This window comes from Festucalex cinctus, chromosome 9 (genome assembly GCF_051991245.1).
Source record: "Festucalex cinctus isolate MCC-2025b chromosome 9, RoL_Fcin_1.0, whole genome shotgun sequence".
Lineage (NCBI taxonomy): Eukaryota > Metazoa > Chordata > Actinopteri > Syngnathiformes > Syngnathidae > Festucalex > Festucalex cinctus.
Window position 1 is genome coordinate 11,289,212 of NC_135419.1, and position 27,586 is coordinate 11,316,797.

At 38.5% G+C, this 27,586-nt stretch overlaps 2 protein-coding genes across 3 annotated transcripts in view; both read right to left on the minus strand.

The window, feature by feature from the left end:
- rab28 (RAB28, member RAS oncogene family) overlaps window positions 1-19,364 on the minus strand; it is a 36,847-nt gene extending 17,483 nt beyond the window's left edge. The window contains exons 1-4 of one of the 2 annotated variants that reach the window (XM_077532836.1): window positions 18,909-19,364; window positions 9,786-9,882; window positions 4,740-4,828; window positions 1,826-1,955 (exon numbers count right to left, since the gene is read on the minus strand). In XM_077532836.1, the coding sequence (XP_077388962.1) occupies window positions 1,826-1,955; window positions 4,740-4,828; window positions 9,786-9,882; window positions 18,909-18,983 (391 nt within the window). In that variant the 5' untranslated portion in view covers window positions 18,984-19,364. The remainder of the gene's footprint in view (window positions 1-1,825; window positions 1,956-4,739; window positions 4,829-9,785; window positions 9,883-18,908) is intronic. The other variant, XM_077532837.1, reaches the window with a different exon arrangement.
- A 2,731-nt stretch (window positions 19,365-22,095) lies between these two features.
- On the minus strand, window positions 22,096-27,236 carry nkx3-2 (NK3 homeobox 2). Its single transcript, XM_077532182.1, has 2 exons — window positions 26,549-27,236; window positions 22,096-22,926 (listed from the first exon to the last, which is right to left on the minus strand). The coding sequence occupies exons 1-2, from the start codon at window positions 26,907-26,909 to the stop codon at window positions 22,496-22,498; spliced, it is 792 nt and encodes a 263-aa protein (XP_077388308.1). The 5' UTR covers window positions 26,910-27,236; the 3' UTR covers window positions 22,096-22,495.
- Between the last annotated feature and the right edge of the window lie 350 nt (window positions 27,237-27,586).

Below are 27,586 nucleotides of genomic sequence, written 5' to 3' on the forward strand. Positions count from 1 at the left end.
TCAACCAAAGTGTCGAAAAAGTTCTCAAATCTATTAACTCAGACATTTCATGTCTGGTTAGTATAGTATAGTATAGTATAGTATAGTATAGTGTTAAGTCAAACTTTATTTATATAGCACCTTATCATGTACAAAACCAACTCAAAGTGCTTTACACAAAAATAAAAAAAAATAAAAAAAATAAAAAAGTATAGTATAACTCCACCTGACTCGGTGGGAGACCCGCAGCATTATGTCGCCTCAAGACTGAAAGTCTGTATGTCTTTTGCGCAAAGTAAGAAATATTTTAGTTGGCCTATTTAATTAAAAATTGATACTTTTATGTAATGCTTAGTAGAAGAAGTAAGCACGTCAACCACAAATCTAAGTTTGCATGCTAATTTTTCGCTTGCTACACACTGAAATAGAATTTAGGAAGATGACCTAACTTATGACCTGAAGTAGTAAAACCTTTTTTCAACAAGCAAAATAAAAATGACTCACAAAACAAAATGCAAACAAATGCTAAGAACCAAGCAGAATGGGAAGAACAAATAAGTCAACTCAAATTTTTTACTCACAAGTCAATTAAAAAATATGCCGAATAATGGCTCTAATGTAATTATTTTCTTTCTGCTAGGAAAAGGAAGGCATTTATTTGTCATAAGTGGACATGAGTGACTAATTGGGGCATGATGTTATGAAAGTGAAGGTCACTATTGCTACGCGGTCCCCTCAAGTTTATCCAAGTGGAAAAGTCCCGGGGTGTCAAAACACCCAAGTCTCCCGCAGGTCAGGTCCTCACAGACACAAAAATGTCATGTTTTCACAAGCTCCTTGTTATGTCTGCTCGTCTATTTCGGTTTGTTGCAAACATGTTGCCCAACTCGTCCGACATCATGGGAACCGCTCGGAAAGACGTCTCAACGCCGAAAGAATGCTACGTAATCACATGTTCATTGTTGTTGCAAACCAAGACTCCGACTTGGAAAAACACAAAATATGACCGATGTGCGAAGCGTAAAAGGCTAAAGCCCCTTCAAGAGTGCAAGCGAAGTGGAGAAATTGAACGAGAAACGTGTGAGAGGAATTCACGTCTTAAAAATGAATCCGGAAAAGCGCTGGGAGATCCGCAAGGTGATTGATGGCTCCTAGTGGGGCAATCTGTGTGGGATTGCAGTTTTTCTTTTTTGGTCAGAAAACACACAAGGGGGTATTCCAAGCAAGAGAGCCATTAGAAGGGGGGGGGCATGTACGTACTTAAATATTACAGTCTAAATACGAGTGGCGCCCACTTCCAAAGCCGCTTTTAGGAGAGTCAATTAAAGACGAGAATGTACTAAAATGTGACCTGTGGCCTCCATACGTTAACATTCGGAGCTCCCGGTGCGCAGATGTTACCCTGCTATCGTCCAATAAGATGGACAGTCACGCACACGCAGACACTTGGCAATAACAGCGCTAACCAAGACAACACATCAGTCCAATGGGATGTCATCATTAGTACTCATTATTTCGGAGATAGCAGCCCAGCCGTCTGGTTAACGTCAACCGTGCCTGGTCGACGATTCGAGAACAGGACGGTTCGGGGGAGGAAGGTTGGTGAAGAGGCATCTCAGGGGCGACAACAGATAAGAGCTCTCCTGGGGTCTGATGGTCAGAGGATGCTAAATCATCGCCGGTGACTCCCCAGAGTTCACAAATATCAACACTCCCAAAGCTACCTTCTAATCGACTGACATATCACGCAAGATCTGTGTGGTACCGTCAAACACTCACTCCTCCACAGTAACGTGAAATGTGGGGACAAATGGAGGAATCGTCCGAATATTTGCGTGATACTCACTTTTGTTTCCAACCAGGGAGACGACAGGCTGGACGTCGGACTCCTCGTTGGCCTTTTTCACCATGCTGAACCAATCCTCCAGATTCTCAAAGCTCTGGTAATTTGTGATGTCATACACGAGAAGAACCCCCTACGATGGAGAAGAGCAGAACAGAATACATTACATACACGTGTGGTCTGACGAGTACCACTAGTTATATACGGGCTCTTACTAGGCGGTGCGCAAAAGAATTACCGGAATTAAATGCTAATCAAATGTAGATTAAACATGTGAAATACAACCAAAACATATTTTCAAAAAAAGATATGTATGCAGTCATTTTTTTTATTATTATTATTATTTCAATTCAACCTGTCGATTTGACCCGGGCTATGTTTAATGATAAAACTACATCATGATAAACATTTTTAACCATTTTTATTTCATGCAACTATATAAACCATTTTCAACAAGTTTCCTCATGAAATACTAGCATTTGCAGTTATTTAACTTTGAAATGGGTCAGTTTGACCCAGCTATATGTCATAGTAGACCATTTTAATTGATGACAAGTTCTTTTGCAAAAAAAAAAAAAAAAAAAAAAAAAAAAAAAAAAAAAAAAAAAAAAAATTTGTAGTCCAAATCTAAAATGGGTCAATTAGACTGAGCTATATTTAATGTCCCAAAAGCATTCAGATAAATGTTAGTAACCATTATAATTGAAAATATTGTCATAATAAACCATTTTAATTAATGAGAAGTTTTTGTGGCAAAAAAAAAATGTACTAATTTGTAGGTTCTTCATCTTCAAATGGGTCAGTTTGACCCTGGCTATTGTCAATGTTCCAAAAGCATCCCAAGAAATATTGTTGATAACGGTTTTCATTGCAAATATGCTGAAATAAACCATTTTTTCCTTTAAAGTGGGTCATTTTGACGCACAAGAACATAACAGGAGGGTTAAACATTTCATTAAAAGGGAAGTCAACCTAAAAATTTTCTTTACAAGTTCTAGGTGGCCCCACTAGTCTGAACACACCATTCTGATTAATTTTACTTTTGTGGAATATAAATTAAGCAGCAAAATAGGGTGGCCATTTTGTCACTTTGCTGTCATCAGAAAATGACATCACAGTTGCTCAGGTAATGACCAATCACGTCTCACCTGTTTTCTGAGTTTGGTCATGTGATGTTCACAAGCTGATTAGGGGAGCAGTGAAATGCAGGTTATGTTATCTCCACATCGGAGCAGTGTCTGGGCCAGCAAGGTGAATGTTTCTACTATTACTGACTGAAGGGACGATTGTTCAGCAGACACGCACTGCCACAATCTGCGTGGTCGGTGTCGACAGCTCACGACGCTCGCGATTACCACACGTCCTTACAGACGCAACATGATTGATTACAGGATGCGCAGGGCGGAAGAATAGGAGGGAAAGTTTCACGCAGCGCTGGCATGAAACCAGCATGACAACTTGTGATGACGCACTAATGCACAACAAGTATGTAATGTACACACCAGTGGAGATCTTTTTTATCTTTTTACATGGGGTCTTAAAGTGGAAGTCAACACCCCAAAAAAATTTGACAATATGTTCTATTGAGCCCCAGTAGTCTAAATATGGTATTCTGGTTGATATTATGTTAGTGGAATATGAGTTAAGCAGCAAAATCCATCTCAGGGGGCGGCCATTTTGCCAATTGCTGTCGACTGAAGATGACATTAATGTTGCTCAGGGTTCAGGTAACAACCAATCACAGCTCAGCTTCAGAAAACAGGTGCCCTTTATGCAGTTAGTTTCTTACTTTACCTCACCCAAAGACATAAAATTTTGGCCTGTTTTATTGCCCCTTCTCCTCTCTCCTCACCCCCTCCTCTTTTACTTATTAAGGAAGCTCAACTACTGTACATAAATAAAACACTAAGAAGGAAGAGCTACAAGCTTTGAAAACAAAACAAAAAAACAGCATAAAATGAAATACAACTCACAACGGTATGCTACATGGTTACAAAGTAAAGAAAAAAAGCCAGCACTAATCCTTTTAATTGCCACTATGCTAGCTTTTTGTTTACGATTAGTGAGTCCAATCATAATCTGCTCTTCTTACTACAGTCTTACTACAGCTAATCCGTGGTATTTTGCTTATCTGGAGAAAAAAAAATGAAAAAAAAAACCCTGCAATTTTGAAATCAGCATGCCAACTTTAGCTTTAATCAGCATAAAAATTTAACTCAACAGATTTTTTTCAAATTGTTCTCCAGTGCAAGTGATGATGTAAACCAAGAAAAGTGGACTTAAGCTACCTCAAATGTATTGAATTTGATGTAAATACAGTAAAATCTAATTGACTCATTACAGTTATAATGGAGGGGAAGTATCAGTTGAAAATTGTAGGCCGCAGTGGATTAACTGACAAGGAGCATGTACCTTGCAACATCCGTTTTATTCTTCAACAGAACAAAAAAAAAATTGAAATATTAGTTGAGATTTGCAACCAGTAGAGCCCCAATTCCTCCATGGCCCCATCACTTTGACACAAATTGTGAGTTTCTCCCCGGCCTGCTGCATTCACCATCAGTTCATGTGTCAGTGGATGGCTTGAGTTTATTATCATACGGCTCCAGCCAGGAGGTCTGACGAGACTGGAATAATAAGCGCCGGCGGAGTCACCGACGTGGCTCAAAACTAATCCTTCTTGTTCTTCCTTTTACTGTCCCACCGCAGTGACGAGCACTTCGCCTATTCCCGAAATTGGCCGACGCCATTACATCGGGAAAAGGACGATGCAGCCTTTAAACCAGAAGATGTGCCGATTGGGTTAGATTATGGATTAGATTGGCCCGATACGATACCTGGTATCTGTACCCGCCCATCCCGAGTTAGCGACATAAAAAGTGTTGACATAATTGCACGTGGTGTTAGGGTGACTTACATGAGCGCCGTACACGTATTTATCCAGCATTTTCCCTCCTAACGTCTGGCCTCCAATGTCCCACACCTGCAGGGTCACATTCAGATTGCCTAAGAGAGAAATATAGCATGATATAACATACAGTAGATAGTGGTGTGAGAAAGCTCAAAATAGACGGCTGTGACTTGGGTTTGAATGTGTTGAAAGTTCATTTTCTTGACAGAAATGACAGGTGAAAATAAACCAATGGTTTGTCATTTGAGCGAAGAGCCCTCACAAAAAAACATCCCATAATTCTTTCGCTGTTTGCATTGTGCCGTTGTGTGTCATATGCCGCTGCTGCCAAGTCAGGAAGGTGAAGAGAATTATGTGCTGTTAAGGAAAATGGCAATAATTAAACAGAAAATCGGAGGAAAAGAGGACTCTTGTCCTCATGTCAGTGGAAAGGGAAGAGAGAAGGACAGGCACAAAAAAAGCCAAAGCCAAATAAATATTTTCTTCCTCTGGAAAATGAAAGGGGTGGTCAGAAGAAGGCGGATGAGAGGACCAGACAGCGAAGAGTTTATACTAGTGTTAAGCGGCCTGGGTGCCGGGTCCGAGTGGAGCTGCGGAGCTGCAGACACGGCTGGGCGACCCCCCCGCCTAATTTTGAAAGCGAGGAGAGGAAACGTTGAGGTTCACAGTCACTACATCTAGACTATACAGTGTCAATGTAAAGCTACATTGAGGAGGGCGATGAATAACTGCTCTTTGGCGGCGGGGCGCGCCATCCCCCGCCCAATCCGCCGCGCTCGGACACTCGCTTTATTTGTCTTCCAAAAGGTTCACACTGACTCAACGCCGCTGGCATTTTTCTGCTTATGAAACCTCGCAGGCCCGCAGATAAACCTCCAAAAAGGTCATAGGAAAATGCACGCGGATGAGGAAATCGTCGTCGCTTTTTGGAGGTTTACATGACAACAATCCAGTCAAAACAGAAATGATTCTTTACAGACGGTCCTGCATAAACACGGAAACCGCTCGAACCCGGCGATCGACCTTGCTAAACAAATGCGCACCAAATTCAGATAAAAAAAAAAAAAAAAAAAAAAAAAAAAAAAAGAGCATTTTTCCTTCTGTGATTTGTGAAGAAGAGTGGATATAAAAGTCTACACACCACTGTCCAAACAGCTGATTTTTTGTGATATTAAAAAAATTTGACTAAGGTAAAGTATTTACAAAAAAAATAAAGATAGATAGATAGATAGATAGATAGATAGATAGATAGATAGATAGATAGATAAAGCTACACTGCTAGCTAGCTTAATATTAAGTTAAATTGCTAGCTAGCTAGCTATTAAGCTACACTGCTTGCTAGCTATTAAAATTTGTATAAATGGTATAGTCTGAGACAATGTGGGGTACCACATGGTTCCATTTTAGGGCCATTATTGTTTCTTATGTACAGTATATGAAGGCTCTTACTGCAGTAACAAAAACTTCATATCCAAAATTACTGCAGTTTACATCAATTTAATTATTTCCAATAGAAATTTTCTTCACTCATGAATGAAGTTAAAAATGTGATAAGCCTGTAATGGATTTCTACCTCACCTTCACATGTGATGTGTTTTTGCTTTCATATTTGTATTTTTTTTCTTCAACAATGTGTAAATGAATCGCAGTCACAATTTTGAGGCAAAAAAATGTGCAATTAGATTGCATTTTAAAATTTAAATGTATTCATTTATTTATTTAAATGTATTTATTTATTTAGATTTTATTTTATTTATTTTATTTTGTGGTATGTGAGGTAGTATGGATGTCGATTTGACAAATAAAGTTGTATTCTATTTAAATGATCAACCACAGTTTGCAGCAAACAAAATTTCAATCAATCAACCTTCAGACCATAAAACCAAGACCAATATTTTGAAGTCATTTCAAAAACTTCCACTTTTAAACTTGTTTCCAAATGTTTGCTCAAAAGCAAAGTTTTTCAAGTCATGGTGAAAAATGAGTACATCACACTTGGCGTCATCTAATTAACTTTGCATGATGACTTCTGTATCTACTGTTGTCCTTTTTCATGTAGATTACCATGTAAAAGAGGCTTTTAAAATTCCAACGTCATCCCCCCACCTTTCACATCTGGTACTGAAAGTATTGTTCTAAAATCCCCTCACAGGGGAGACTGTTATGTGCCAGTCGGCCTCTCCTCGCCTCGGAAAATGTACATTACCGTAAATTTGACAAGCTGTGCCTTCATGGCGAGGGGGCTTAAAGGCTAACCCTCGACCCTCCCACACACACGCACACAAACACTGCGGCAAAAAAAAAAAAAAAAAAGACAGTTACAGCTCCACCGAGACCCGGACGAGCCCTCCAACGAAAGGCCGGCTGACGGTCCTAACGAAGTCCGGGACCACCCAGCTCGCCGAGCCACCCTCCTCTTCCTCAGCTCATCAACACCCAATTCCCCAGAAAATGGGCCCTTTAACAACTCCGAGTGTTGAGCCAGTGTTGTTGCTGCTCCATTGATACGGATAAATGTGCACGGCGTTGACGTTGAAGTTGCACATTTTTGAGCCCTCGCCGGTTCAATAACTTCGACGCACACAACAAAGGGCTGACGGGGATTATAAGTCGGAGTTCATATTAAGTCCAGCTCAGCCAAAATGGTGCTTACGCTCGGCTCTTTTCATTCGGGTTGTACCGCAACATTTTTGGGGGTTCAGTTCTCCAAAGTCTCATAAGGCGAAACTGACACACAATCAAAACACAATCCTTCGTCCAACTCGCAAATCAGCATAAACCTCTACTTTGTGCGCACAACTATACTTAAATGTTGTTTTATTAGTAATGAAAGAATAGAGACACTTTGCAGACTTGGCAGAGGGTAAAAAGTGACATTTTAGACGCATGTTAAACCGTCTAAATATAGCACGAGTCAATAAAGGTTTTATTTGAAAGATCTAATGAGCCAACAGAGCGCAGTTGTATTCGACAGGCTCGGCGTAAACAAATAGGAACGCGACTTTGTTTTATATGGCACGGCACGAAGATCGGTTGAACTCGGGGATCCACGATAGGAACATAAAACTGTTGACGTATTTACTCTGCGCCGTGCCCGCAGGATTATGAGCGAGGAGGCTGGCCCGGGCCCGGGCCCGGGATGTGAGCCGTCCGCCGGCCTTGTGGACTGTTTGCTCTGGAGGGAAGAGCTTTCACAGCGAATAAGTCTGAGAAGTGGCAGACGCGCTACAATGAGGCGCCACCAGAAAAGACACATTCAGCTCGGATGGCTTGATGGGAAGAATTAAGCCCAAGCGCTGGCGAGAAGGGGCACGAAAATACGGAGCGGTCCAAAGAAATGATGGGAAATATAAATATGAAATACAGTGGAACCTCTAAGGTCAAACGCAATCCGTTCCAGGGTGCTGGTCTTCCTCTTGATTTGCTCCATTTTTTTTTTAAAGGAGACACTGTGCAATTTATACATGAATTAAAACTGTTTCCAGGTGTTATGTTTTTCTTTTTTGTAGTGATTTTCAATTCCACTTTTTGGACCGATACCAGCATGCACCGATACCAAGTACCGATACTTGTAGTGCTTTTGATATATAACATTTCATTTAACACAATGACAAAAAATAATGAACAAAGGCCTTTGTTACTGATGGGAATGTTGGATACCACTTTTTTTCAGATTGATACCCGTACGAATATTCATTTCTTGAGTAATCACCGATAACAAGTATCAATAGCACTGATACTTTTGATTATGGTTGCTAAGTATTAGTACCAATATCAGGTATCGTATTGGAATAATACCAAGCATCCACGACAGCATCCAATACTGTAGCCAATTTACGATCAGGAACTTGAAGTTCGGAATTCAAAGAATAAAAAATGTCCATTAATTCCATTAAATTTTAAGGAAAAATGCTGTATTATTAAATTAGATTGGGATATATGGGTTTCTTTAAAATTATTTGTCCTTTTTTTTTAGGGTGTGGAATTTAATGCATCAAAAGTACTTGTAGTATATGTACTTGATATCGTTGACTACTCAAGAGTTGACTCATACTGGTATCAGTCTGAAAAAAAGGTGTATCGAACATCCCTACTTTTGATACATACAGTTTCTCCCCCAAAAAACAAACATCTTGAATTTTTTATCTGATTTATCTGTTTTAGATTTTATGTATTATTATTATCATTATTAGTAGTAGTAGTAGTAGTAGTAGTAGTAGTATTATGTTATCATTCTAATTAGTTAATTAATTAATTAATTAATTAATTGCAATTTTCTATACTTTCAATTTCTAATTTCTAGTTTCTGATCGTAAAACTGCCACAAGATGGCGGCTGATTGCGACGACCGATAACCTTGAAATACAGCCGGGTACCGGCCCGGTATCGGGTACTCGCCCATCCATCCCTACTTTCTGATGATGATGATGATGATGATGATGATGATGATTCGCCAATGTGGCAAACTGCTGCAATATAACTCCAACTCTTACCCAGAAGGACTCACTCAAAGTTAGATCTTTTTTTTTTCCCCCTTAAGTATCCATGGCTGGTATCTGTACCCTCCACAAGTACCTGATACCCGACCATCTCTACATTTGTGAACACCCCATTGCTGAGGCTGCTCCTTCTCTGAGAGTAAGCTCTAGTCTGACATGACAGTTGAGGTTTTGGTTGATTTCAAAACAAATTTTACAGGAAAATGTTGGTCAAATTCTGAGTGTCGCAACCTTACGAGCTTCCATAATAACACACCAACGCGGCATCGTTGTTGAACTTTTTTTTTTTTTTTTTTTAGTATTTAGTGACACCAATGACCAGCAAGCCATTTATTGTTTTTTTTCCCCCACATATTCGCCATTGAAGATGATAGTAATTCTTTGGTTGCAACTTGGGAGTTTTTTTTGTTTTTTTTTTGTTTTGTTTTTTTTCACACCAGCTTAAAAACCATCACAGTGATAAATGTACCGAACGTGTGCGCAACACGTGTGCTCACTCGGTCCCCGAGCGAGGGTGCAAGCACTCCCAGATGATTTTTATTAGGTGTCTCACCTGGAAGGCTTATTCTCTTCAGAAAGAAATCCAGGCCGATGGTTTGTTTGTACTGCTTCCCAAAGGCCTCCTGAGCAAACCTGGTGGCGAGTGAAGTCTGGAACGCAGCGGCAAAAAAAGGAGAGACACGCAGTCAGCAGGGAGCAACAACATGTCACTGGAAGACATCACGTTTCGTTTTTTGGAATTCGGAGAAACGCTCATTGCTTGTGCAAAACATTAAAAGTCAGTTATGCTCCTGATATGTATGAAAATTGATTTTTAGCTTTTTAAACGGTGTAAACGTCACTGCCGTTTTCCACGCATCAATTGCGTCGGAAAGCAGTGCAGTAATGTAATGTTCTCATTAAGAAAATTGGAAACAGAGTAGCACATGGCGACTTCTGTGAGGACAACTCAAAGCATCTTGATGGTGATTTATTTTTCATTGGGCTATCTCAATGGTTGGCAAACTTTTTACACCACCTCAAAAAATATTGTACAACATAATATAGTAGGTCTGTTCGTCCAAAACAAGAAAAATGCTTCATTACATGCAATATTATTGTACGCCAAAACACAAATATTTTACTTAAATCAAACTATGGCCTGAGGGCCATTTACGGCCCGCCATCCATTTTCTAGTGGCCCTCAGCATATATAAAAAATAACTTTTGACACAGATTACAACCCTAGTAGGTGTGTGCGTGGTGTGCGTAGGGGTGCGTGTGCGTGCGTGTGTGTGTGTGCTGAAAAAGTGGGGGTGTTATTTTTATTGTCTCGTGAATTAAGATATTTCCGTTTCAGAAGCAAAAATGTTTTCCTCCATTTCTGCTGTCTATGCCAAGGTCTGATTTGTGAACATATCACATTATTGATTAACGAAGATCATCAAGTAAACAGTAAATCTGTTTTAAAAAATAAAATAAAATAAAATAAAATTGTCATTGTCAGGGCAGGGGCGGATCTATTCTTGTGGGATAGAGGGGGGTGTGGGCCACCCCAAAATCATTAAAAAAAATAATCCCATATTACCTTATCACCTTTGACTCATTCACTCCCTGCAGCCATTTTCACTGAAGCAACCCCCTTCGCTCCCGATTGTTTTACTGGATTTTGACTGATTTTTAAAAGGACCACACAATATTTTGTTCTATTGCTATTAAAAGCATGGAACCTACCAAAAACAAGATTACAGTATCTTCTTTCATCATGAAAAAAATTAAATAAAAGAGTATATTTATGTCTGTTTCTGTTTTGCAGCAATTAGTATTACAATTTAGCTAACTTGCATTGATATGCACATTCCTGGTGAAAACACTGTCAAAAAGAGCTTGTTGCAACATGGCCCTGGTTGATCTCTTATACTCTGATGCCACCCGTTGGCCGTTTTTATAATTACTATCTTTGCTTCAACCATTTTCTGCAGTAGAGAGGCTGCATCAAAGCCTTCTGTATGCTCTAGAATTAAAAAATAAAAAATAAACGTATAAATGCGTCTTTGGGACACTTAAAACATTTAAAATAGAACGTATTTATACATTTTTGGGAGCCAATGAGTTAACAGATGAATTAAAATTAAATGAATAAATAAATAATAAAACGCTAATATGGGTCAATTAGTGGAGCAAAGGTTTCAAAGTAAACATGGTGAAGCAACATTTAGCTGTTATGCTGAACGCAAATTGAATAAGTTGCCAACATTAGTGAACATTGGGAAAGTTAAGAAAAAGAGGTTAGAACACAACAACAAAACAAAGTGTTGAATTTAAAGGATTCTTCCATAATTCACGTCCAAATATCCGAGTAGTTTACTAAAACTCCTTTTTGTGTATTCCTGCTTGCAACCAATTTTGGGTCCTGACCCTAAAATTGGTTGCAAGGTCCTGACCCTAAAATTGGGAAACCATGTTTGTATTCCCCTCTGATTTTCCTCATAAACCACTAGTCGAATGTAATTCATCATATCAAGTCATTTTCCTCAGTGCATCTGCCATGCGCCCATAAGCCTTAAGAAAGTGCAACAAAGTGTGACGTCCGCTTTATTTTTAAATCCTTTTCACAGACTTGTTAAAAAGCCAACCAAGTGATGGGACGCTGTGCGGATAGAACTGTCAAGTGAGAACGACAAAAACAGGTGTGGGTACTGAGCATATTATATATGTGCGTGTGTGTCATGTCTCCGGACGGCTAACCAAATAATTGCCACAAATTAGGAAACCTCCATCACTGTCACCATTGGGGGAGGAAGAAAATAGAACGTCTGCGGGCCGGGGAGACGGCTCGGCGTTGACGCGGCCAACTTGAATTCATTTTGACGGATGTGTGGCGGGATGAAAACAGGAAGTGTCGGATGTCTATTAGCTTGCTTCAATGTCAGCGCTGCACCTGAGCACTCATGTGGCAGCAAAATACATTTTCAAGGAATTCAACTGCACCATGGGGGTGTTTCTAATATTCTGGCGAATATATTGAATTTGAGCTACATGTCAAAATATTACAAGCGGTGCTCAGTAGGATGCAGTGCACTTTTACAACCACAGTCATAACATATTGTTCAATCAATACCTCTCCGAAATGGTCACTCAAAATTCTCAGCGATAAAGTAAAAGGACCACAACTCCAAACGACTGTTTAATGTTCATTCTTCCGGCCAACGCCCATGCTATAATACCATACATTCATACATTTTAAAACTAACTATGTATAGAAAAACTAGAGTTTTGTATTTATTAAATCAATAAGTGCTACAGGGAACGCAACATCTTATTTCACTCAGACGAACTTACTAAAAAAAAAAATAGTCAATGTCCATTTAAGTCATCCTTGCATTTTTGAAATAAAAGCTCAACTTAAATTATCCAACAAAAAAAAAAAGCGTTTTTTTTTTTTGCATGCAAGTCAGCTGTCAACTTGAATTTTTAAAAAAAATCAATTTAACTTAATGTTAAATGTACTGGATAAATAAAAATAAAAAGTCAATTAGAATATTTATCTTTGCTCCTCAACCTCAGCATGTAGACGTTACTTGGGGCCGATGCCAATTCCGATATTTAGCAGAATAAAAAATCCGATAACCGATTAATCAGCTGATTAATTGCAAAACATGTATAATTAATAAATTACCTTTTCTTTTGGTCCGTTCATGGCTTACAACAATAGAGATGTCAATTACAGAGAGACCATTTGACTGTTTTAAAACGTGAAAACAATTTAATGCTCTATATTTGGAAAAAAATATTTGGTTAACTACAACAAAGAGAAAAATCTGCAACACTAAAAAATTGTCTGATATTTTTAGGAGGGTGGGGGTATGTTATCTTCGTCTTGTAATGTTTTTGTTAAAAAAAAATCAATGAAAAAAAGATAAATAAACAACAAAAATCTGCTAAAAATGGCAGATTTTAATCTAACAAGACCACTATATTTTTCAAATTTAGAATTTGATTTTAAAAAGTAAACAAAGTAATGTAAAGTGGAATTCTCATATATTTTCCAAAAGCCACACAGCCACAGTATATGGAAAAAGTGCCACAGGTGGCCCTCAAGCCGCATGTTGTAGACCATTTGGACAGACAACTATTTTAACTCACGCCTATGGACAATTTAGAGTCTTCAATGAACCTAATAAGCATATTTTTGGAATGTTGGAATAATCCGACAAAAAAACACTCCACCCCCTCAAAACTGTGAGGCTGACGTGCTAACCACTCCTCCAGAGTGCCGCCAACTTAATTCCTCCGGACGTTTATTGACCTCCAGATTGTTTCATTCTCAGCTTGTCGCGGCCTCAAGAGTGACTGAATAATGACAGCAACGAGGAGACTTCGGCTCATTTAGGTAGCCCAAACAATCAGCCGCAACATCGGAATAACGAGCCCGGACAGCAAAAATGAATCCCTCATGCTCGTGCTGGCCTGCTCGGACATTTGTCTTGGCGTCCCAGTAGCTTGGCTTTCCTCCTTTAAACGGAGACCCTTTGTAGTTTTTTTTTTGTTTTTTTGTTTTTTTTCCCCAGCGTGCAATTGGAAGAGAGAATTTGAACGCTGGCGTAATCCTGACACTCCAGCACAGGGTCACCAGTGATCCCAATGCCGGGAAATGGGGGGGAGGTTCCACTGTAATAAGAAACTTGGAGAGCAAAGAAAAACAACACAGCGATGCAACCCCTCATGCTCTCTCAACTGTAAAGACGCAAAAGTGTGAATCTTTTGTGAATACCGCGAAGGTCGAACACAATAGAAAACAAATTGGACTCAAATGTGGTCAATATTAAAAGCCTTTGTTCCGAAAAGTCAATATTGGTTCGAGCTGAGAGTCTTGGAAGGTCAATGGGAATGGGAATGGGAATTAGTTTTTACGATTACAAAAAAAAATAAAAATACCCCCTCAATATTGTGATCATGATTTAATATGCAATTATTTGTTCAAGGTCCTGTTCAAACAAGATTTTTTTTTTTATGATTTATTTTATAGGTTGCACTTATGCTAAAATAAAGGCAAATGAACCATTAATTATGAATACAGTTTATTTATCTACTTCAATTAGAGTACTTGTTAACTTATGAAACAATGGCCTGCAGTCTTTTAAACATTCAACTATGACAGGTTGACAACTTCCCAAAAACCTATTAAACATGTGTGGCATGAACATAAGTTAGTTAATCATAAATCATATTATAGCAATATTGCAGGTTTTCAAAGCAAATATGGTGACGCGCCATTTAGCTATTATGCTGCAAACAAATCTGTTGCTTCATCATTTCAACTTTGCGTGTTTCATGAAACACTGATTTGTAGCCATGTCGATTACACTGAGCTTATCTATATAAATAAATATATAAAATATTCACATATATAGTACAGAAAATAAAAGCCAACCAGCTGACTAAAATCTGGAATTTTAAAATTGCATTCTACTATTTTGCATTGCTGACTTCAATTTGATAAAATTTTTCAGCCCTAGTTGCAACTATATATCTTTAAAATCAATTATTCTACAGATCATGGCATCGATTAACCAAATAATCTGATAAAAAATAATTATTTTCCATTATTTAACGAAATGTACATGCAAGTACACAAATGTCCACTTGGGGTCGCCAACTCGCCATCCTTACGTACACACTATATTATATGTGACTTTGAGTAATGCATAGGTGTTTAACTCATTTGTTCCCAATAACGTATAAATACGTTTTTTTTATGTTTTAAGTGTCCCAACAACGTATTTATACGTTTGTTTGTTTGTTTGTTTTTTATGCTAGAGCATACAGAAGACTTTGATGCAGCCTCTCAACTGTAAAGAACGGTTACAGAAATGGTAGTTATTACACAAACAGCCAGCAGGTGGCAGCAGAGCAAAGGAGCTCAACCAGGGCCATGTTGAAAAAAAGCTCAATTACTCACAATTCCAAATAGATTTGTGAAAATTGATTAAGCTTAGCTATATTCTAATGCTAATTGCTGCAAAACGGAAACAGATAGAAATATACTTTTTTTTCTGATGAAAGAAGAGACTTTAATCTTTCTTTTGATAGGTTCCACGTTTTTTATAGGAATAGAACACAATATTTTGTGGGCCTTGCAAAATCAGTCAATATCCAGTAAAGCAGCCGGGAGCGAACGGGATTGCTTCTGTGAAAATGGCTGGGAGTGTATGAGTTAATTAAAAGGTGAGATCTGGTCTGGTGAGTGACATGGGTGTCAGTGAATGAGAGTGTAGAATTTTGCCGAATGCCATAACTGAATCATAATTCATTTACATTGGCACATTTTCTGCACAGATAATTTGATATAATGTATAAATATATATAATGATATAAAGTGAAAGAAATAAAAACATTATTTTATCCAATTCATGAATTAATCAACAAAATAATCAACAGGTGATTCGAAAATAATCGTTAGCACTTGCAGCCTACATACTAATCTGGCAAAAAAAAATGGGTCTACAAAAGCCATACATTATGATTATGAGTATTTTAAGCAAATTTTTCCCCAAAATTTGAGTCCATATTTGACAAGCTTTAAAACATGCAACAGGAGTTTCCACTCTAAATTCTTGAACCCCTCACGTTTAACCCCGCATCCAGAGCTGGCTCCTTTCTAAAGGGAACAGCAAATATTGAACAAAACCTGAGCACTCAGGTGGAAAAATAAGACTTGTGTGTAAGTTAAGCCCGGCGTATTAAGTCTCTGGCTCCACGCGAGAGTCCACAAATGTTCAAAAACATCCCGCTCGGATGGACAAGCCTTCCCACATCTCGCTCCTTTTCTGAATGGACGATTCGACCGCAAGGCGAAATACCGCCGGAGAATGCCGTCCAAAATAAACCGATCCGATTGCAATTTGCCGGCTAAATTGACATTAATAAGAGGAGGGGGGGTGCGGGGTGGCGTTCAAGATGTCAGTCAGCAGTTCTGAATCCAAACAGGGGGGGCAGGGTTGGTGTTTTCTGAGTCCTACACACAAGCAGGTAAGTCAGTGATGAGCTGACACCTGGCAGTGGGGTGGGGGTGTTAATGTAGCGTATCTGCTGGGAACTGACTCCGGTGTGTTCTTAACACCGCACCTCCCCGAAAAAGGAAAACAAGAAAAATGGAGGCTTTTTACAATGAGAACATTCATTTTCTTCCAAAATTGTGGCCATTCAGTTCGAACATTAACATTGTTTTGTTTTGGGCAAAACCTCAAAATTTAAAACACATCTGCAGTCAAACATTTTGGAAACACAGAACATTATTCAGGAAAAATAAAATTGATTTAAAGTCGAAGTTGCTTGCTAACAAATTGGTCAAACTCTTTGGGAAACCCGTATTAGATTAAAAACGATATAATTATATGACACGGAAGAGTTACGGGCAGCTCGTGCTTGCGGTTGTCCGTAATGGCAGACTTGTGCATGAAGTTGCTAATAGCGATGTTAGCTTCCCAACATGTGGTGAGCTTAAAGCTCAGCAATAACCGGTAATTTATCGTCAAGGAAAAAGAGCTTATATAGTGTAACTTAAGAGTCGATGACACGCTAAAGCAATGAAATGCAACCTTGCCGTGCCAGCCTGAAGTTGCTGTAGCTCAATGAAAACGACACCTACCTAAAATGAGCTGGAACTGAAGTATAATTGTCCAGTATTGATATTAATCCCATTTACAGTGCTGTAGAAAAAAGCGTACGTCAGCATTAGCCTTGTTTTTACAATGAGCCTTTTTCACAGCAGTTGTTTTAACTAACATGACACAGCAGATACAAAACTTCAGAAAGGAGGGAAACATGAAGGGACAACCAATTTTGTTTCAAAAAGTGATTGATTATATATCAATCCATTTGGGTGAGAATCTGGATAAGGTATAGTTATTTATTTATCTATTTTACCATGGACAATCCCTTAAATCATATTGTCCCTCCGTTCACCATTCAATAATGATTGATTTTGCTGCATTAACGTCCACATGTAGGTACAGGAATTATTTTTCTCCACTTTGGGGTGAGCATCCTCACAGACTAGTGTGGTACCTGTGACTTTGTATGTGTATGGCTTTAAACGGTGGTATGTATGAATGTTCTTATGTTTGTTTTCTTACTGAAGTGACTGCATTAACTTCTGACTAGTGTTGCTAGGCTACGTAAAATTAGCTATAGTTTTGGTACACACTGAACTTGACTGTCCTTGATCAATGTGAAATGATTATTATATAATTATCATAAATGAATATCCGATCAATCGTTACTTATGTCTAATTATGTATGATTACAGAAGGCCTAAAACAACAAATATAAAACAGCTATTTGCATATACTATTGTGCAATACTTTATATCACCTATTATTCAGCTAGTACTAGTGACATAAAATTCTACCAATTAATATCTCGTGCTTTACTAATAGTAATAGTAGCACGCAGATGTCAACCGCTGTAGTTTTGTGTCACTACATTAAGACAAACTATTCAAAAAGAAATACATACATATATATGTAAGCAACTGTACATTCACAACAAAATATATATATATATATATATATTTTTTAGCTATGACAGCGTTTTTCTTCTACCAATATTCAATTTCAAACCAAGATTCTTTTATTTCCTTGTCAAAATGTCACTAATCACATGTCGTACTAGTATGCCAAAATTGTCCTACTAAAGAGGACAATAAGCGTAGTGGTACATGGAGTTTAAGATGGATATTGCAGATTGAGCATTAATAGGCACAACACTAGTTTTCATTCAGAATTCAGTGCACTAGTTGGATATTGAATAAATGTACCATTAAATGATTTACGCATTTATTCGATATGTACTTAATTGTCTTACTAGTGGCTTAATTGTCTTACACTAGTGTGGACAAAGAGCATACTAGGACATGGACATTAAGAGCTTGTCAATTCATGGAACCCAGAGTTCAAAGCAAAAATGGTGCATCAGCACTTAGCCGCTATGCTGCATGTAAACAGAATAAGATGCCAACAGAAATAACTGAAGTTAGCCAAAAGTGTTGATGCTTTTCAACCCAGGTTAAAAACTTTTTTTTCAGACTTATGATTATGGTCTTTTAGAGAATGTCTATATTTTTTCCAAAAACATGTTCTTGCGCTGTACGCTCTTTTAGTAATCTTAGTAGACTACTATTTATTTCTCTACTCTGCTTTAAAATATCTTATGTTCTACTGTTTTGTTTTTAGGTTTACATGATTCTTCCTTTAAATGTTGTGTTTTGTGGTGGTGGTGGTAGTAGTAGTAGTAATAGAATGAGTAGTAGTAAGAGATAACCGTAATTAGCCCCAGAATGGGGGAACTTGCAACTGTAAAAGCAGACTTGTGTAAACGTCTATGGTATTGGATTTCACTCACTAGCACAGGTGAACCTAACAAAAATCCGTTACGATGCCCTGAAGTGCCCTCTGTTAATAACAGCTTCCTCGTTAATAACGTTGCATCACGTCCCATTCTGCTTGTCAGCTAACAGCTCATTTGGCATCTGTCGCCGTCGCCATGGTGACCCAAAGAGCCACTGCAGAGTTGGGACTAGCGCCCCGAGGAGCGCGATACACATCAAACTCATCATTAACACGTCCATGGCGTGTGGACAAATTGGACGTGATTATTGTGAAGTGCAGTGAAGTCTTCGTGTAGTGTCGCGCACCTTCCCGCAAGCGCCGTCTCCGATGACCACAATTTTAAGCTGTCGGTCCTGGCTGTCCTCCTCCGAGTCCGACATGACGCCGCTGTGTGCTCGGCCAGTGTCTGCCAGAGAGATAGAGAGACCCCCCCTCCGAACGAATAGATATCACGATAGAGGTTTATTGATTAAAATCCACACTAGCTAAATAATCACTGACGGATTAGCACGGCGACGAATAAGCAAGCGGGCGCCATTTTGACTGTACCAACTGGAACACCAGGCTTGGCTCGGGCCACTCAAACACATAAACTGATGAAAAATGTTTGTTTTTTTCCTTCAAAACCTACAAACGCCGAGCATTAAAACGCACACAAGATAGCTCAGATAGACAGTTGTGTCTGTGACTATCGTCAGAACCGCGTGAAGCGCTTGAGAAGTGTAATCAAAGCAGCGAGCCTACAGAATGGTTGCGTCCAGAGTGTGACGCGCTGCTACGTTGCTATGGTAACAAAGACCAACCTAAATCGGGGAAAAAAACTGCATGAAAACAGAAAAAGAAGGATATTTTCTGACGTTCTTCTTGTTTTATAAATTATTATGAAAGCCGAATAAATACTCTGATGTATCCTGGACATTTATGAGCGTTTTGACTGTTTTATGCAAACCCACCTTTAACAGGTTAATTCCGTGATATATAGACGGTGGACCATAAGGACTGTTAATAATTTTACCCATCACATGCTTTTTTTTGTTTAAAACACACTTTTAAACATATTAAAGTATTTCCTTGGCGCTGTTGTCACTCCATCCATCCATCCATCCATTCTCTTGACCAATTATTCCTCACAAGGGGGGGGGCTGGAGCCTATCTCAGCTAGCTATGGGCAGTAGGCGGGGTACACCCTGGCTGGACTGGTTGCCAGCCAATCGCAGGCTGTTGTCACTCCTTATGAAGAAATGCTATTTATTAATCACTCCCAGTTGAAGAAAACTGACACATAATGCAAAAGAATATTAAACATTGTATATTGAGAATGTTCAACCAAACCATATAATTTCACCTCAAAAAAGTCTGATGGCTTTATGCTAACATCATATAAAATAGATGGGCAAAGGGGAATTAGCACATATATTGTTTTAAAACCATTAAAAAATAAAAATAAAAATCGAGTTTAGCACATATGGAGCAGCCAGACATACGAATGGGCATAAATTCTCTCTGCTCTTTGGGGAAAACAACTTCCTGTAGTTTACAGACATTGGAGACCTTCTCTGCCTCTTCTTCTAGCTGTCCAGTAGAAATCTGTGCTGTATGTTCATTTTATGGTTAACGTTTTACCTCCCTCTTAAAAATTACAAACAAGTATATTTAAACATTTAACAATCTACATCCACCGGGATTTTGTTGTATCACATACTGATAGCACAGGAATTGAGTGTTTAGCACGTCTGCCTCACAGTTCTGAAGTTCAGGGTTCAAATCCGGCTCTAGCCTTGCTGGATGGAGTTAGCTTCTCTCCCATGTGACAAAAAAATATTTGAGTTTGAATGTGTTTGTTTGTTTTTGTCTATATGTGCATTGTGATTGGCTGGCGACCAGTTAGTGGCGTATCAGCTTCTTGACCAAAGTCAGCTGCATCTAGCTCACCTGTGACCTCACCCTAATGAGGATAAACGTAGATTATTTTCCAAGATCGTTCAGCCCACTGGAAAGGCAGCAATACATCGTGTCTCATTTGTGCAGGTTGAGGTCCAATAATGGAGAAATAAAAAATAATAAAATAAAATACTGTGTGCACGTTTCTCCTCCAATCAGGATGAAATTTGAGGGTGATTCTGCACCTGCACCATTCAGGTTGCAGAATGAGTTTCTGCAAAATTCTTATGAGGGGATAAAAGTTGACAGCTTGAGAATGTGTGGAGCATAATAGATGTTATTCAAATCTTTTAAACCCATGAGGTATTTAAAAAAATAAAATAAAAAGTACAGGGCATTATTCAATACAGAATATGCATAACTGCCATGCTGTGGCCCAAAACGAATGAATTAACCTGACAAACAGGCTTGTGTTGTTTTATGACACTATATGACAAGTGCTTGATGGCAAGATTCAGCAAGATGACAAAAGTTTAGTCTTGTCAAATATAATCAGGAAATGGGTCAAAGCATTTTATTATTCCAGTCAGACCAGGTTTGTTTGGATTGTGTCACTCATTTGAATGCTCAAAATGGAGGCTTATTATTAGATACCCTGTTGTATTGAAACATTAAAACCACAAAATCCAACAGCAAACACTTGCATTAATCCTCACGACACTTAAATCTTGTTGGGGTTTATAGATTTGAACTGTTTACAATGTGGAACAGGAAATCAGATGGTTTGCTACAGAACAAACAGTTTTTAATTTTGGGCTGAAGGGAGGATTCAGTGCTTTTTTATTGAAATAAAAGAAGAAGAAGAAGATTTTCTGTAGTCCAGCTTTCTGCCATTCAAATTGAAGAGAATTCTTTAAAACAATATTTTTCCTCAAGAAATAAATTAATGCATTTCTATAAATCAACGATGAAATGGTGCAGGAATGAAAAAAGAAAAGTTCAAAACAAGGCTCTAAAGACCGCCTTTGTGAATGGTGACCATACTTGTAATATTTACATTTAATAAGAGAGATCATTACACATAAACTTGTATACGCAAAACATTCCAATGATGGTGTGCATTGGATTTTTATTAGCAATAATATGGGGCATCCTAATCCTCACAATAAGACAACACAACACTTAAAATAAAGTAGCATGAAGCACTACTTTATTTTATTTTATTTTCCAACTCGATTTTAAACTAAATTGTGACAATTATAAATAATTTAATAATATACTCCTCCATGGTTGTTTAAAATTGGCGTATAATAAGCACTGCATGGCAAAATTTTAGTCATTTCTCCAAATAAAGATTCACTTTTTAACTGTAAATAATTTGTGAATCTAATCTAAAATTAAAATGGCAGCCACTTACCAATGCCAGATGTATTTATTTATTCATTTATTTTTAAATTGTTTTGTTTTCCACACATTTTTTTCCCATTCTCTGCTCCTTTTCTCATTTTTGTGCTGCCAAATTATATTTATTCTGACATTTTTTTTTTCCTTGAGATGCTGTTCCAACAGGCGCCAAATAAAGCCTCAAAACGAAATTGCACTCAAATGATAATAAACTGATATGTTTTAATATTTTTCCAACACACAAGAAAAAAAAGCACACGTTACATTTTAAAGAGGCATTTCTTTTTTTCGCTGTGTAGTTGTTGTTTTTTTTGTTCCGCCATGTAAATGTTTCTCAAAAAAGTGCTGAAATATCTTACCTTTATAAAGACAGCGAGAAAATAAGACAGAAATGGGAGTGGGGGGTAAACACGCAGCCTGAAACTTAATGAAAATAAAAACAACAACTGTCAATCACTGCAGAGGTAGGATGTAAATAGAAAACAACAAATGTCCAATTAGGTCCCGGAATTGCCTTCCACTTCGGTTTGAGAAAAAAATGGGGTGATAAGTTCCTTAGGTCCAAAACAAAAAACGAGTCCGCAAATAAATAGAGTCCGCTGTGTTTTCACGGGTTCCCCGTACACGAGAGTGTCCACGCGGGGAGGCAGTACGCGTACGGGTAGTAGTAGGAAGGCTGCAGGGAGAGCAGCGGAGGCCGCAGCACCTCCCCGGGGCCGTACTGTCTCTGATCGTCTCGCACCAGCACCTTAACCGCCACCTTCTTGGCGGCCGGCGTGGACGCCATCAGGTCGGCGGCCATCTGGCGACGCTTGGTCTTGTAGCGCCGGTTCTGGAACCAGATCTTGACCTGAGTCTCTGTCAGCTTGAGGGAGGCGGCCAGGTCGGCGCGCTCGGGTCCGGAGAGGTACCGCTGGTGGTTGAAGCGGCGCTCCAGCTCGAAGACCTGCGCGTGCGAGAAGGCCGCCCGGGAGCGTTTCTTCCTCGCCTTAATGGGCTGCTGCTCGGCGCTCTTCTCGTCCGCCGCGCAGCCGCAGTCTGCGAGATGTCATACGGGTACTTTAGGGAAGGTTTCGTTGAAAAACACACCCGCGAAAAGCGTTCCATCATATTTCACATTTGAATGAAATGAAAATGACAATTACTGCTTTTTTTTTTTTTTTTTTTTTTTTTACTTGAACCCTTTTTACTGCTTTTTTTTTATTAACTCAATTGACGTTGTGCTTCTCCTTCTGATGTGTGCGCTGTAGTCACCAGGGGGCAGTATAATAGAAACATGGAGTACAGTCTTCCCTCGCTATAACGCGGTTCACTTTTCGGGGTCTCGCTGTATCGCGGATTTTTTCTAAGTGCAATTTTGCATATTTTTTTACAGTAATATACCCATTTTATAAAATTTATGAAGGTTTGAACATTGTCAATGTTTGAACAAGAGAGAAATGGGAGAACATGTAAATGCCTCAATGAGAAAAGTGTATAAATTGTGCGGTCGGGGATTTTAGAGCCTTAAAACATTTATAAGAGTTGTAAAACATAAAGCTAACTACTTCGCGGATTTCATTTATTGCGGGTATTTTTTGGAACCTAACCCCAGCGGAAAACGAGGGAACACTGTACAGGCATGTTGTAAAAACACTTGCGTCCAAAACAACCCATATAGTTGTCAAAATAGGACCAACTTCCATCCAACTTCCATTTGGGTCTCACTTGACGCCCCCCCCCCCCCCCCCCCCCCCCCCCCCCAAAAAAAAAAATAGAATAAAAATAATTGGGGTTATTTTGCACCAAAAATAAATAAATATTTTTTGTTGTTGTTTTGTAGTTTATTCATTTCACCCAACTTTTTGAGTGAGATTAATTGCTCAATACCCCAAAAAAAGTTTAGTCAAATTGGTAGTTGGTCCCTTTTGACCCACAATATTTCAGACCCAATTGTTTGCACCTTTGTGTGACCAATCACTCCCAAAAAATATGGGTAAAAAATAACCCAATTTTTTGGGTTGTTTTATACAAAATGGCCCAATTTTTTGGATTGTTTTATGCAAAACAATCCATCAGGTCAAGGTCAAATTGACCCAAATACTGCATCAATACTTTTTTTTTCTTTTTTTTCTTTTTTTTACACAAATTGTGTATATTTTTAGAATCTGGAGACAGAGTAGACAGTCACATCTCCTCAGTAAGGAGTGAAATATCGTTGTTCTTCACAGAGGCTAAAGAATATATGCAATGTGAGCACCGTTATCTGGCAATGTGTTGCTCCACGTTTGTTGTCAAAATGTTGCTTGGATGCTTAAAAGGCTGCAACAAACCCGTCTATGGCATTTTTCATTATAAGGACTTAATTAAGGCAAAAGTACAATATGTGGTTGCTTAAATATACACAAATTTAATTTTTGTTTATGTTTAGTTTGACACTAAACTTGGAAGTTGCATTAAAGACTATATACTTGAATTGTGCATTCTGATAAGGTAAGCTCACCATCACGACTGCACTTGTATCTCAATTTTTCCTCACAGGTCAAAGCAAAAGAATCAGCAGAACAGTAGCTTGTGTTTTGAAAAACTCAAGTCAGGTCACTCGTATCTCAAGGCACCTTTGTATTTAAGGATACAACTATTGTATTTTTAAGAGATGTGGTGGGAAAAAAAATGTTAAATGTGAAGAAAACGTTATACCAAAATGCAATGAAAACTAAAATGCATTCAATAAACCGAAAGTAGACACACCTTATTCAGTTTTGTCTTAGGTTTGACACCTGTGCTCAAGTGGCACTCAAAAGAATCACGATACATATGTGCATTTGTAATATTTGTTATTGAAATATATTTCAACACCACCTTACCCTTTTTTTTTGTAAAAAGGCGAAAACCAACACTTTTGAATGTAATAAAATGAATGAAGTGCACGCTACCTTTCCTCTATAGTAGCATGAAGCTCAATGAGATTACTTATTTATGCTTATTTTCATGTGTATTTTTTTTCTTTTTTTTATTCTCTAGCATTATTTGTTATTATAGTTAAAGCAAGTTTTACAGTTTAGGAATCCCATTCTATTCTATCTATAGTCTTTCATGTCTTTCAGGGTTTCCCAAACTTCTATTCCACCTCAAGATTAAAATTCAAACCAAATCTATATGCCAAACTGCATATACTAAACTGGTATATCATGGTGAAACTGCATGTAAAAAGGAAATAAATTACAAAGTCTAGCAGTCTAATCAGACTATTCTAAAAATATACGTTTGATATGGCTGCAAGAATATTTGTTTACGTCATAATTTGTTTCACACTTAAACATGAGTAATTTTACCACAAGTGTATTTTCTATTACTGTTATTATATATTTTTGATTAGCCTGGTTTGGAGAAATCACTTAAGACCTCATATGTGGAATTGAATTTTAAATAATACTCTTGTGATAACAGAATACCCAAGAACATTTTTCTAAGGTTTTGGTGTTGCTGTTGTTGCTTTTTATATTCAAATCAGATTAAGTGCTCATATACTCAAAACGTGGTGTATGTATTACTCTGTATTACTGCAAATGGAGACGTTTATTTTGCAAGTTGTTATTAATTGAAAAAAAACAAAAAACTATAACGGTATTTGAAATAAGATATGCTAATTGATGTAATTGCTATGAAATTCACTTTCATTATAGTGTTTGGATGTATAAAGTCGATTAAAAAAATAAATAAGTAAAATTCTAAACTTGATTAGCATCCTTGCAGGACGATTAAAACTCAGGGTTGCACAGGCTGACGTCTGTAGGACACAAGGTGCAAGGCGGCCAAATAATCCACCAAAATTTCAAAGAAATCAAAAACAATAAATGGGTCTGAGTGACTTACATACACAAATGCATTTGCATTATTTTGGATGATGGCCCATAGGGAACTCTGAATCCCTTCAAGGTGCTACTCATGCGTAAAACCTGACATACCCAATATCTATTAATGTTTTTGTTTGTTTTTTTAATGATGGGGGTGGTTTGAATAACAAAAACAAACACATAAAAAAAGTATCTAATTGGCGTCGTTTTGATGCATCGTGTGGTCCCCGAATCTCTGAAGTAATCCAGAATTTGTACGAAAATTCTTCGTCACGCCGTCTCACTTTCCTTTTTTTTTTTTTTTTTTTTTTTTTAAGTCGTTGTAAATAACACTTTTTTTTTTGAGTAGTCTACTAATAGATTTTTATGATGTGCTGCAACACTTACATTTACCATCGGTGTAAGGTTAACTTCACGTATACGTTCTTTAAGGTGGGACGTTTTGTGAATAAATACGCACAACGTCTATCAAAACGTTATTGAAGTCTATTTGTTGGGCATGCAACTAGTCATAGAACATTTTTTTAACGAGAGCAATCTATTTATTTATTTATTTATTTATTTAAATATCGGATAGGACCTCTGACCCGCTTAATATAATACCATGCGTAAAATCTGTATACGCAAATAACGTTACTACTTCTTTTTTTTTTAAACATAAATATAAACATTGCCTATTAACCAACACTATTAGTCTCGTCATGGTTGCTGCACTGTACAGCTTCAGCACTATAAGTCTTATTAATAAGATAAGTTTTATGAATAAAGTCGACTTAAAAATGATCAAATTGGCTTCGGTGCACTTGAAGGATTCGCGCTCTTACCTGCGGCGTTATTGAGCTCACTGTCACTCTTGGTGTTGTCCACAGCTGCGGATTCGTGGTCCGTCTCCTCCTGCGGACTCTCCTCCGGCACGTCCGACGCGTTCCCGGCGGCGTCCTTCTCCGGCTGCAGACCCTGCGCGACCCCCGGCGCCTTGGCGTCGTTGTCCTCGCTGAGCCCAGAGTCCGAGTCGTAGCTTTTCTCGGGAGGCTCCCCGGAGGCTGCGTGCACGTCCCCGAATATTTTCCAGCACGTCGTCTTGGAGAAGCACACGTCCAAATCGGGCAAGTGCCTGCCGTCGTCCTTCTTGTTCAGGATGGCCTGGATGGAGAACGGCATGAGCGCGTTGCCACGGACCGCCATGTTCGGATTGTGAAAGTTTCGATAAAAGTGGTGAGATTAGGCGGGTCGGCTGGGGAAAGTGTGGGTCAGATCATCCGTGGATGAACGTTGAGCTCCGCTTGAGTGCCGCGTTCTCGCTCGCATCCCCGCGGGAACAAGTCGCTGCTAAGTCCGCCGGCGCGATGCTGTCCCTCCGCATAGCTGTGCCATCAGCGCGGGCTGTCTTCGAGCTCCGGCCCTTTTCAGACAACTTTTTTCTTTTTTTGCCGTGCCTTACCTGTGACTGACAGCCTCCCGGCGCCGCCTCCCCATTCGTCGAGAGCGGAGGGCAAATCACTTCCGGATTGGCGACCGTCATCCACGTCATGCTGCTTTCAGGAAACTCGGACGTATCAAGACAACCTGCTCAGTTAGCTACCACACGTTTTATGTAAAAATACATGTTTTCAGTTATTCTGCTCTGTATTACATTTTTATTTTTTATTTCACAGGTTACAGCTGCGCCATATTTTAATAAATGATAGTTTTATCGTCTATATCGACCTTAAATCACGATTTTTCCACTTTTCAACATTGCATTTGAACACATGAATACTATTCAAAAGTAGTTTCACTTCCGTTACCTATTAAAAATCCAGACTTATTGATATTATTATTATTATTATTATTATTATTATTTACCTTTATTAATAGCATTC

What these genes read in the sequence shown, in the direction of transcription:
- nkx3-2 (XM_077532182.1), bottom strand. Translation starts at nt 26,909, where the DNA reads ATGGCGGTCCGTGGCAACGCGCTCATGCCGTTCTCCATCCAGGCCATC. An exon ending in TGAGCTCAATAACGCCGCAG is followed by an intron (nt 22,927 to 26,548) that starts GTAAGAGCGCGA and finishes GACATCTCGCAG; the next exon opens with ACTGCGGCTGCGCGGCGGAC.